A 13,345-nucleotide genomic window follows, 5' to 3' on the forward strand; every position below is an offset into this window, starting at 1 on the left:
ATGTAATAATTATAAGGACACATTTTTTAAAAAATATGATAAAATATATAGTAGGGAGAGTAATCAACTAGAAGAAAAAATCATAAATTCTTTACCTAAATAAATTCAATACCTAAAATTTCTGAAACTATAAATATCTTTACACTCAAAAACTTATTTTACTGTAATCATTTAAACAGATTTTATGAAATATTATTTACATACCATAAAACTCACATGTTAAAATTATATAATTCAAATATACATAGTATGCTTACAAAGCTATGAAACTATCACCATAATATAAACTTAGGGCATTTTTGTCATCCTAAAAAGACATATCATGTGTCTTAGAAGTCACTTCCCATCTCCCTCACCCAAGCAACCACTGATCAACTTTCTGTCTCTATAGATTAGTCCTCTGGACATTTCATAATAACAGAATCATATAATATATGACCTTTTGGAACTGGCTTCTTTCACATGGCATAATGTTTTTTGTGGATATTGTTTAAATATATTTTTATTGATTTCAGAAAGGAAGGGAGAGGGAGAAAGAGATAGAAACATCCTATATAATAAAAGGCTAATATGCAAATCGACCAAACGGCAGAACAACCAGTCGCTATGATGTGCACTATCCACCAGGGACAGACACTCAACGCAGGAACTGCCCCCTGGTGGTCAGTGTGCTCCCCCTGTGGGCCAACCTCATGGTTGGTGAGAGCAGCGGCAGTGGTGGGAGCCTCTCCCAACTCCGCAGCAGCACTAAGGATGTCCAACTGCTAGCTTAGGCCCGCTCCACGTGGGGAGTGAGCCTAAGCCAGCAGTCGGACATCCCCCAAGGGCTCCCAGACTGAGAGAGGGTGCAAGCCAGCTTGAGGGACCCCGCCCAGCTGAACAAATTTTGTGCACTGGGCCTCTAGTCAATAATGAGAGAGAATCATTGATCAGCACCCTCTTGCACACCCCACACTGGGGATCGAGCCAGCAACCTGGGCATGTGCCCTGACTCAGAATCAAATGGTGACCTCCTGGATCATGGGTCAAGGCTCAACCAGTTAGCCATGCTGACCTGTCAATAAAAATATTTTTTAATTAAAAAAATACAACTTTGAATGGCAATGATTGGCTTAAGGAAATTAACTTTCTTTCAATGTTGATATCTTTGTGTTTCTCCTTTAGATATAAGGAGAACACTATGAAGTTATCAAGAATTCATCACGACCAGCCTATGAAACCTCTAGATCGAGCAGTCTTCTGGATCGAGTTTGTCATGCGCCACAAAGGAGCCAAACATCTTCGGCCAGCCGCCCTTGACCTCACCTGGTTCCAGTACCACTCTTTGGATGTAATTGGGTTCCTGCTGGCGTGTATGGCAACTGCTACATTTGTCATCGCAAAATGTGTTCTGTTTTGTTGCCGGAAGTGTTTTAAAACAGGAAAGAAGAAAAAAAGAGAGTAGTGTTATTGCGGAGGCCTAAAGCTGATATGCCTCGTAGATAGGACTCCTCCACTTCATTCCAGCAGGAAGTTGCGATGTAAGGGTTCACTATCTCCTGTGACGACCTTACTTTTCACAATTTAGCTTCTCAGATCCAAATTTGTTTTCAAGTGACTATCTGGTTAAGAGTTATAAATATGTCATGCCAAAAATAAAAACTTATAAAAAGTAAACCAAAAATAAAGCAATATGAATATATTTTTAAATTTGTTATTCTAATTGCAAAGTTATACCAAAATATTAGCTTAATTATGTTTCAAATATTACACATGAACACAAGAACATTAAGTAGTCTATTCACATATTAATATTATTTTGCAAATACTCAGAATATTTTAATATTATTTGGGTGCAAAAATCTGTGGTTTTATCTTTTGCTAAACAAAACTATTCAAAATTTAGAATTGTGCAAAATAATTCATCCTTCTATTTCATTTTGGGAGACCACCAATGCTCCTTTGTTTTACTGTACATCCAGCCTCAGCATCACTTCTTACCTACGGACATGGAAGTCATTTGCTTTCATCAGGTAAGTTAATTTATCATCAAAACTTATATGGATTGAAAAATATGACAACAGCTAATTGCTTCCTATTGTACACTGAGCTATATATGAAAGACTTTGGTTTCAGTAGCTAATTCTATTTACCTCACTGCCCCCTAAAAAGATTCACCAGGTTTTTTCACTCTTGTTTTAGTCTTTGATAATGGGTATATGCCTCCAATTATAACTTTGATAATGTAGAATCCATACTCTAAAGGGACTTACTGAATTTTCATTCCCTCCAAATATATGTGTACATATATATGCCCACATCTTGTAAAACAAGGCACAGAATCACTTAGCTACTTACAGACACAGTGAACAATTCAATGTGTTTGTTGAAGGCAGTTGAAATAGTGATTATTTCATACCAGGGGCCCAGTGCACGAATTCCTGCACCTTGAAAGGAGCTGTAGACTGCGAGGCTGCAGTGGGCACAGGGGCGAGTCTCGGCCCATCCTCCATGCCCCAGCCTGGTCCCTCCAGCTGCAGCCCCCAGTCTGCTCTCTGCCAGTAGCCCCACTCTCACCACCCTGCTCCCAAGTGCTGACAGCGTGGAGTGATCTGGGCCAGCGCCAGGCTCCAGAAGCAGGTGTAAGCACAGGACGGGACCGCAGCACATGGGAGGAAAGAATTTTCAGTAACCACCAATAGCTTGCCCCGATGGCAGCAACTAGCACCCAGCCTTGGTCTGGTGCCCCCACTAACCTGCTACACCATCCCATAGTGGCCAACGCCCTTTTGATCTATTTGCATATTAGCCTTTTATTATATAGGATAACTCATACTAGACCAGCATGTCTCATTACTTCTTTCTTTCCTCACAAGTCTGCTGTTCCATCCCTCTCATTAACCTTATATAAAAGCATTAAGACCTTCAGCATGACAAAAGAAAAAATAAAATCATCTCTTTCTTTTCAGTCTAGGCACACTATGACTGACCATTATCAATAGCAACCCAAAGAGAACAAAAATCATGAAAATTTTATGGGAATAGGAAAATCAAGTCACAAGGATTCTCAAGGCTGTCCTAAAACACACACACCAGGATTGCAGGGGTCCAGATGAGAAAATCATTCTGGACTTTATTGGTCAAGAAGACCATCATCAGAGTCTCATAGTAAATATTGTCCAGCCTAAGGCATGAATTCATTTTAGAAACAAATGAAAACGTTATTGCCGGGGGAATTACAGGACACATTTCTCACTGAATTTCCATAGAACTCTTCTAGATATTTGAAATCATTTCAAAGGAAAAACAGAAATAACACATTGTCATTGTAGGTAATAATGGTAAATCATGCATATAAGCTTAATTTTCCTCAGATCTACTCAGTAACACATATAACTGATAAAGGTTGGTAATCATTGTAGAGTGAGAAACCTTACAAAACACAAACAAAAAAAGACAAATATTCCAGGATGGAAATACATGGAGGACATGAACAAGCAATTCACAGAAGTAGAAATGGCCAATAACATATCAAGGATGGCAAAGGCCCTGATTTCAGGTAAAGGTAAACTGAGTCAGTAAATTGTTACCCACGAAATATTTACCAAGCATAGGAATCTACGCGAGAAGAGGCTGCCTTGGCTGCCAGAAAGTACTCACCTAGAGGGCCCAAGCTGCCCGTGGGGGAGGAGGCGTTGAGTCCCTGGACACAGAGGCTGGCAGCCGCATTCCAGCGCAGCCGGAGCCAGAGCAGCTACTTCCTGGGCCACCTGGCACCCAAGCTTCCAAGTCCCGAGGTGAGACTCTGCGCTCAGCAGGCTGTAGTGCTTCTGACCTGGGCAAGCACCCACAGCTGCAGCCGACAATGGCGTCCTTGCTAGTCCTTGGCTGCAGTGGGCTCCACTGCCCATTGTTCAGGACCTGGCAGCAGCCTGTGCAGGCCACCTTGGCCTTGTGGACTACGACGCAGTAGAAAGCAGCTAATTGGTCCCCTAGGCACTGCGTGACTCTGTGTGAGTCCTCCAGGCCAGGGTCTTAATAGGAGGGTGAGTAGGGATTGGGGGGGGGGGGAGGAGGCACCTCCCAGTACCCGCTCCTGCACCTGCTCTGTTCTGCCTGAAGCTCCTGCCCCATGCTCCCCCCTGATGTCAGCCATGCCCTCTAGACCCAGGTTTCTCCCTGGCCAGCTACCTGTTGCTCAGACAACGTGCCCATTTGCTACCTGGTCAAGGATGCCTCTCTCAGGGCTGGTGCTGGCCCACCAGCCTCTCCTGTTGGCCAGCGTCACATGTTTCAAGGGCCAAAACGCAATCTACCACTATGACACTGGGCCTTGCCATGGCTGGGTCTTCGCTCTGCTCCCTCTAGCTGCGCGGATGGCAGGGTGCTGGCTTGTAACTGGGGTCCTGGCTGCCTGCAGAGGCCAGAAGTGTTGAAGATCTCTGCAGGGCTGGGCCTCTCCGACACTGGCAGCCTGTTGCCCTTGGATGCCTTCAGACTTGCAAACCTTGGAGCAAAGCCTTCCCTGGCTTCTCAGCCACCTTAAGCACCCCTTCCTGCAGTTGCTGAGCACAGGAGAGAAAGTGTCTATCACTGAATAAACCACAATAAGCGATTCCCAGATTCTGGGTCACCCCACCCCTAGAGGCCACAAGTGCGGGTGAGCATGTGTTGTGTGCCTCATGCCCTACACATCCCAGCAGGTCCAGGGGTTCCCAAAGGCATAGACGGAGTCGGCGAAGAAGGAAGGACACGGAGACAGCGTTCAGTTGATCAGCAGCCTAGCCAGGATCTCCAGCCAGGATCTCCAGCCAAGTTCTGGTCTGGATCTCCAGAGAGGTTCTGCTTAGGATCTCCAGCCAGGTTCTGTGTCCATGTTCTCTTGCTAGGTTCTCCAGCCAGGTTCTGTAGCCATGTTCCCTCGCTAGGTTCTCCAGCCAGGTTCTGTCCAGGTTCTCCAGCCAGGTTCAGTCACCAGGTTCTAGTCAGGTTCTCTTGCCAATTTCTGTAGTCAGGTTCAGTCCAGGATCTTTTGCCATGTTCTCTCCAGCAAAGTTCTTCTGTCTCTAGAGAACGTTCTTTGTAGGTTCTGTGCCTAGGTTCTGTCTCTCTTGGTTCTGTCTTCTAAGTTCTGTGTGTTTCTGTCTTGTTACATCTGTATTTATACCAGTTGATTCAATCCTATCAATCTCTATTACAAAGGTTAGGGCGTTTCTTATCTCCATTCCAGGGAGTAAAGATTATGTAGCTTAAGCATGATTGTTCCTGGTTAAAGTGATTAATTACCCGCCTGGCACTTAGTTGAGGGGTTTTATTCCCTCCCTAACTTCAGGGGAAAATCCCTACCTGGGGAAACAACCTTTCTCAGAGAGGTGACCTTGGTTAAAACACATAGTGCCAAGAAGGTGAGCAAACATTTTAAGAACAGTATTCCATATATGCCAGGTCCCTTGAAACAGCGAGCATGGACCGGCTCCCGGCACCTTTGAAACGTTTGGAACTAAGAGATGCAGAGAGCACAAAACCCTTAGGACAGGCGATCCCAGAAAGCTGTGAAGATACTGCTGTCTTTTTCAGCAGCCCAAGAGTTAGACTCTTTAACAGTCCAGCATGTTATGGGGCATCGTGGCACATTAGCAGTGACTGCCTGCAGTCTTCCCTGAGTGGTTCAGCCTCTGCAGAGAAGTTCCCTTCACCACATGCATCGCCTACCAAACTGAAGGCATCTGCAGGACACGGAGTTACCTGCCATCCACAGGGGATGAGTGGGTTAGGAGGCTTTGCAGCTCTTTCCTTGTTCATCTCCCCCACCAAGGAAGGCAGGACCCATTTGGCCAAGGGCCGTCTGCATCTTCCCTTCTAAAGAATTGGATTTTTTGTCTCTGGTGCACATAAGGTACAATCTTCCTGACCCCACTAACTGGATTTTTAGCCTGTAAGTCTGAAAGGACCACAAGGTCTTCTGCAGCTCTTTACTAGCATTTGCCAACACCCATGGACTGATTTGAATACTTATTTTCCCTGAGCCATTTTCCATCCCACCTCACTTTCCTGCCTTCCACCACTCTTGGATGAATGGATGCTGAAATTCTAGGTGTTGTAATTTGTGGACCTGTTATTTTTGTTGTTTTCTGTGAGGCACATGTATTGGATGTGGGAGGTAAAGAAGCACCTCAGTTTTTCCTGGTCGCTGCCTTCATAGCCATTACTATCTTGTTTCTTGTCACTCGGGTTAGGTTTTGGTCTCTTGCTCCACTGCAAAAAAATAACACAAAATAAATTCTGAAGACATGGAACAGGAAGAAAGATCAAATGGCCATATCTGCAGGGTTTTGTGGAGTGATTTTTCTTCCCCTTGAAGGGAAAAGGCTTTTTTAACTGGTACATTTGAAGTTGCCCAACTATAAGAGGTACCAATTTGGGATGAGTGCTACTGCAATACAGAATGCTCAGCTGAAACTTATTGTTCTACAACTTACTGTTGGCCACCATCGAATCTGTCTGGGGTTTCAAAGGAATATTGGGTGCTGCAAATAGGAACCAAAGGGGTAAATTTATTAAATCCGTAAACCTGTGATTGGTTACTCTTTTCTTGCAACTTTAAAGAAGCTAAAATTGGGGGAAGGGGCAGTGTCAAAACGCTGTCCAATTTTATATTTTGAAATATATTTTCATTTATTTCAGAGAGGAAGGGAAAGAGAGAGATAGAAACAACATTGATCAGCAGCCTCCTACACATCCCTTACTGGGGATCGAGTCTATAACCCAGGCATGTGCCTTTGACCTGAAGTAAACTTGGTACCTTTAGTCCACAGGCTAATGCTCTATCCACGGAGCCTAACCAGCTAGGGCACTTGTCCAATTTTAAAATATCACAATTAAACATAAGCTAGTTTCAATCAATCTATCTATCAATCAATAAATATTGTGTGTGTATCTTCATGTGGAATATAATAACTATGACAAGAACAGTATGACATGTCTTTGTGTCATCATCATTGCCTACTTATTCATCTAGATTTTGCTTTTTCCACTTGTGCTCCAAATGCTAGGACTGTTTTTACTTTCAGGTGGAGGATTTATATTTTAACTTCCTGACTGATTTCTCTTTGTACATAAGCATGAGCCATGGTAAAAGGGATCAGCCATTTGAAAAGAAAAAGACATACAGAAAGCGAAGAGACATATGAAAACATGCTCAAAGTCACTAATCATCTGAGAGATGCAAATCAAAACAACAATGAGGTATCATCTGACACCTGCCAGAATGGCTATCATCAACAAATCAACAAACGACAAGTGTTAGAGAGGATGCGGAGAAAAAGGAATGCTGTGGAAAACAGTATGGTGTTTCCTCAAAAAAATTAAAAATGGAACTGCCATTTAACCCAGAAACACCAATGAGAAAGGTTCTATGCATCTCTATGATCATAGCAGCACAACTTACCATAGCTAAGATTTGGAAACAGCCTAAATGCCCATCAGCAGATGAGTGGATTAGAAAACTGTGGTACATCTACACAATGGAATACTATGCCGCTGTAAAAAATAAGGAATTCTTACCATTTTCAACAGCATGGATGGAACTAGAGAGCATTATGCTAAGTGAAATAAGCCAATCAGTGAAAGATAAATACACATGATCTTATTCATTTGTGGAATATAAAGGATATTATACACTGATGGACAAAAATAGATACAGAGGCAAAGAAGCATCAAACAGACTGTCAAACTACAGCGGGAAGGCAGGGGAGGGTGGGGGAAGGTAAGAGATCAACTTGTATGCATGCATAACCAATGGACGGAAGACACTAGGGGTGGGGGTAGGGGCATGTGCCAGGCTGTAGGGGAGGCCGGGAGGAGATCAATGAGGGGAAGAAAAGGAGACATAGGCACTACTATTTGTAATACTTTAAACAATAAAATTAAATTTTAAAAAAAGATAAAAGAATCATGTTCCCACCAGGATGCCTATGAAGTGACTTCAGTTCTGCTGTTGCTACAGATGAGTGGTCACTTCAGCCCTGGGAGTTGTGGAAAGGTGCTGGTGTGGCCCACAGAATACAGCCATTGGATCAACATGATGACCATCCTGGATGCACTTGTCCAGAGAGGTCATGAAGTGACTGTTCTGACATCTTCAGCTTCAATTCTTGTTGATCTCAATAAGCCATCTGCTATTCAATTTGAGGTTTTTCCTACATCTTTAACAAAAGATGATATGGTTTCTTTTTTCATGCAGTTGATCAATAAATGGACATATGATATGCCAAAAGATACATTTTGGACACATTTTTCACTAATGCAAGAAATGTTTTTGGAAGGTTCTGACTTTGTTGAAAAACTCTGTAAAGATGCTGTTTTTAATAAGAAACTTATGAGAAAACTACAGGAATCAAGGTTTGATGCCGTTCTTGCAGATGCCGTTGGACCCTGTGGTGAGCTGCTGGCTGAGCTACTTAAAATACCTTTTGTGTACAGTCTCCATGTCTCTCCTGGCTATAAAATTGAAAAGAATAGTGGAGGACTGCCATTCCCTCCATCCCACATACCTGTTGTCTTTTCAGAATAAAGTGACCAAATGACATTCATGGAGAGGGTAAAAAATATGGTCTATGTGCTCTATTTTGACATTGCCTGCAATTGTTCCCAGAAGAAGTGGAATCAGTTTCTGAATGAAGTACTTGGTAAGCTATGTTTTTCCTTGGTAGCATGAAGTCCTAATTTTCCTAGTGCTTTGGAAGATGAGTTGGTATAAATATTGAGAGGAATTTGTCTTTTATAAGTGAAATGATTAAATATTCTCTAATAATAAAGGCATAGTATGCTAATTAGACCAGACAGCCAAATGACCTTCTGGATGTCATTCCAGACGACCTTCCAGACAACATTGGGGCTGCGAGGGCCAAGCCCCTTGCACACATTATGTGCATCGGGCCTCTAGTAATATATAATGATCTTTTAACCTCACAAACACAGGGAGGGTGTTCCCCCCAAAAAATGTATACAAACTTGTTTCTGATAGCTCAATTGATATTTCTTTCTTTTCAGATTTATCCCATTGGCGTTAATAATGATTCAAAGTGTGTCTATATTTGTGGGACACCCTATATTAGAGAAATGCTTTAATTATAAGGTTAGTTTCAACCCTGAGTACACTAGTATGGGATACTCCAGGAAGTTAGAGACCCCAAATTAAAGCATTGAGGAGTTCCATCAGCAATCACATACCCATTCTTCTTTCTTTTTTGTAATAGGCTTCATTTTTTAGAAGAGTATTAGGTCCACAGCAAAATTAAGTAGAGATTTCCCATATATGCCCTGCCTCCTTATTGTCAACATTCCCCAGCAGAGAAGTATATTTGTTACAATTGATGAAAATATACTGAGTTATTATTATGATGTAAAGTCCATAGTTTATAATATGGTTCACTCTTGGCATTGTATATTCTGTGATTTTTGGACAAATTTATAATGTATGTATCCACAATTATAGTATTGTAAAGAGTAGTTTAACTGCCCTAAAAATCCTCTGGGCAGTGGCTCTGTCCATTTATCCTACATATCAATTTTACTATAATTTTTTTCTTCAATAAATGCATTAGAAATTTCACTAAATATGTTCATCAAAGCACAAATGTAAATTGAGGAGTTACATATTTTTAGCACAATGTCTATAGACCATTGGGGAAATTGTTTCCATTTGTTTCTCTTCAGTTTTATTATTTAAAAATTTAACTGTTTTGCCATACTAACTGAAGGAGTCTTTGACAATGGAGAAATATGAGTCTGTCTCAGATAGGAACCTATAACTCACAGTTTTTAATGATTACATTGCTTCACTAAGGGCTTATAAATCATCTGTTTTAAAGACCTAAAATCTTGTTGAAGGGTTGATAATCAAATTAAAAGTCTATATTTTTTGAAAACTGTATTTCTCCATTACAGACAAAATTAAGGGTGAGCACATCTATTTCCATACTTTATGAAAGCTTTCCAGTTTTTTTGGCAAATATTTTTATCTCACATACAAATATTGTTATCTCCTAACATGAACCAAATGCAATAGTGGCCATACTCTCAAAGATATCACAATTTACTTGTAATATCTAGAAATAAGAGAAAAGCTTGCTAAATTGTAGAATCTAGACTGAATAGTCTAGGGAAAGGCATTTCTGTGTGTATGGTAGGGTTGATTGACTAAGGAGTTGAAATCACTGCTTACATTTGAATTCGTTAATTTTGAAGCTTTACAGAATAAACAAATGCATACTTAATTCTTTAGTGCTTAAATAAATGTTTATGATTCAGAATGTACTGATGTGATATTAGAGATAAAAGTCTAAATAAATAATGTGTGTGCATATACTGTATTTTCAAGCCAATCACTTTATTTGTATTTTTTATTTTTATTTATTCATATTTATTTTTAAAATGTGTTTTTATTAATTTCAAAGAAAGAGGATGGACAGGGAGAGAGAAAAATATTGATATGAGAGAGAAACATTGATCAGTTGCCTCTTGTGCAGGGACCTGTGTTCTCACCGGGTATCTAATAACAACCTTTCAGAGCACAGTACGACCCTCAACCAACTGAGCCACACTAGCCAGGGCTAAGACAATCACTTTTTTAAAAATAATTTTTCTTTAATTTTATTAACATAAATATCGTGCAAGCATATATGGTACAAGGGGGTCATAAGAAAATTTTCTTTTTTTTAAATTCTTTATTGTTTAAAGTATTACATATGTCTCCTTTTTCCCGCATTGACCTCTTGCTGGCCACCCCAACCCTCAGAACATGCCCTCACCCCTCCTAGTGTCTGTGTCCATTGGTTATGCTTATATGCATTCATACAAATCCTTTGGTTGATCTTTTACTTTCCCCCTTCCCCCACCCCCCACCTTCTCTTCTGAAGTTTGATGGTCTGTTCTATGCTTCTCTGTCTCTGGATCTATCTTTGTCCAGAAGTTTATGTTGTTCATAATATTCCACAAATGAGTGAAATCATGTGATATTTATCTTTCTCCAACTGACTTATTTCACTTGGCATAATGCTCTTCAGATCCATCCATGCTGTTGCAAATGGTAAGAGTTCTTTCTTTTTTACAGCAGCGTAGTATTCCATCATGTAGATGTACCACCATTTTTAAATTCACTCATCTGCTGATGGGCACTTAGGCTGTTTCCAAATCTTAGCTATTATAAAATGAACATAGTGGTGCATATGTCCTTTCTTATTGGTGTTGTTGATTTCTTGGGATATAATCCTAGAAGTGGTATTACTGGTTCAAATGGGAGTTCCATTTTAATTTTTTGAGAAAACGCCATACTGTTTTCCACAGTGGATGCACCAGTCTTCATTCCCACCAGCAGTGCATGAGGGTTCCTTTTTCTCCACATCCTTGCCAGCACTTGTCATTTGTGGATTTGTTGATGATAGCCATCCTGACAGGTGTGAGATGGTATCTCATTGTTTTGATTTGCATCTCTTGGATGATTGGTGACTTTGAGCATGTTTTCATATGTCTTTTGGCCTTCTGTATGTCCTCTTTCAAAAGTGTCTATTTAAGTCCTTTGCCTATTATATGATTGGATTGTTTATCTTCCTTTTGTTAACATATATGAGTTCCATATAAATTTTGGAGATTGGCCCTTATAGGATATGACATTGGCAAATATGTTCTTCCATGCAGTGGGCTTCCTTGTTGTTTTGTTGATGGTTTCTTTTGCTGTGCAGAAGCTTTTTATTTTGTTTGTTTTCTTCTTAGTTTTCATTGCCATAGAAGCTGTATTGGCAAAGATATTGCTATGACCTGTCTGATATTTTGCTGCCTATGTATTCTTCTAAAATTTTTATGGTTTCATGTGTTTTTTTCTCTTTTTGCTTTTTCCCCTTCTGAAAGACCCACTACATTATCCGAGTTAATGAAAAGCATAAATATGGTTTATTCGAACCTATTAGGATTTTGAATTCCCTCTCCCACCCTTGACACATTTTGAATTTGTTGGAGGCCTCCACTGCAAACCTGCTAAGCCAAAACTACTCATGTTTTTTCTACTTTGATTATTTTGCACTTTCAGTAGCAATGATTCTGTGTTCTTCCTTCCGAATTTCTGACCACACAGTGAGAGATGTGGGAATCTGGGTCAAGTGACAATTAGAAAAGCATACATTTTATATTATTTCAAGAATCTGAATGTCATTATCCTTACCAAATAAATAATTATACTTGGGAGACTTTGGAAATAGGGTCACTTAAATTAAGTTCTTTACTGTTGAATATATAAGAAAGTGTCAATCATTCATTCAAAGAACATTCTTAGAGTGACTAGCATAGTCCAGAGATAAGTGCTGGATAAGAGAGAAATAGTGAAAACACAATTTCTATGCATAAATGCCTGACATTCTACTTGGAAAGATAGAATATAAGTAATAAAAATTGTGTGAAGAGTAGTATAATAGGGAAGATCACAATGCTAAACAATATCCCGCAGGGATTATAGAAAATATTTCATATAATTGATAATTAAGTGGGACCTGAATGCTGTGTACTAATAGCAGATGGAGTGGGAATAAAGGAAGACACAAAAGGTAATGCCAGAAAAGTAATAATGACAATTCCCAAGAAGTTCAAGTTTAGTGTATCAGGAAGAGGCTGAATAAAGAGGCAGATGATGCTGGAGAAGTAAATTAGAGATAATTAATTATAAGAATTTTGAAGAATCTAATGAAAGTATTCAGGAGCCAATGAAAAGGGGAAAAGGGAGTAAAAGGGCAGAGATATGATCAGATTCTCTTTTTCACAAAGCCCTCAAGTTGCAATCTCTGGATTGAATTGCATAGGGACAAGAGTGGAAAGACCGACAAAGAGGAGGCTGTTGTGAGAATTCCAGCAACAAATAATGAAAAACTACACATTAAAGATGTGAAGAAATCTACTCTTATAGTTATAATATCAACCTCATATTTATATTCAGTATAAAACATACTTTATATGTATAATAGAGGTCCAGTGCACGAATTCATGCACCAGTGGTGTCCCTTGGCCTGGCCTAAGGGATCGGTCTAAAATCGGCTCTCCGACATCCCCCGAGGGGTCCTGGATTGTGAGAGGGTGCAAGCAAGGCTGAGGGACCCCACCAGTGCATTATCGGGGCCGGGTAGGGGCACAGGAGGTTGACCAGCTGGGGAGGGTCCACAGGAGGGCTCCAGGGCATGTCCGGCCTATTTCACTCAGTCTGAATGGGCCAGATCCCAGCAGCAAGCTAACCTACCAGTTGGAGCATCTGCCTCCTGGTGGTCAGTACACATCATAGCGATGGATGACTGGTCAACTATCTGCCCTCTGGGGGTCAGTGCAT

General features: G+C 40.6%; 2 protein-coding genes across 8 annotated transcripts in view; both read left to right on the forward strand.

Moving 5' to 3' along the window:
* Positions 1-13,345, forward strand: part of LOC132218448 (UDP-glucuronosyltransferase 2B31-like) — a 104,906-nt gene that overhangs the window by 53,859 nt on the left and 37,702 nt on the right. For 3 of the 7 annotated variants that reach the window (XM_059669711.1, XM_059669687.1, XM_059669705.1), the window contains one exon: positions 1,165-2,374. The exons of the other annotated variants lie outside the window; for them this stretch is intronic. In XM_059669711.1, coding sequence (XP_059525694.1) covers positions 1,165-1,444 — 280 coding nt within the window. In that variant the 3' untranslated portion in view covers positions 1,445-2,374. Of the gene's footprint in view, positions 1-1,164; positions 2,375-13,345 lie in introns of those variants that run through there. 7 annotated transcript variants of the gene reach the window in all.
* Positions 7,985-8,551, forward strand: LOC132218540 (UDP-glucuronosyltransferase 2B31-like). The gene has a single exon (XM_059669846.1). It carries the CDS (start codon positions 7,985-7,987, stop codon positions 8,549-8,551), a length of 567 nt encoding a protein of 188 aa, XP_059525829.1.

The sequence above is a fragment of the Myotis daubentonii genome, chromosome 1 (assembly GCF_963259705.1).
Source record: "Myotis daubentonii chromosome 1, mMyoDau2.1, whole genome shotgun sequence".
NCBI classification, from domain to species: domain Eukaryota; kingdom Metazoa; phylum Chordata; class Mammalia; order Chiroptera; family Vespertilionidae; genus Myotis; species Myotis daubentonii.

Coding starts and splice junctions, on each gene's coding strand:
- LOC132218540 (XM_059669846.1), top strand. CDS start 7,985: ATGAGTGGTCACTTCAGCCCTGGGAGTTGTGGAAAGGTGCTGGTGTGG.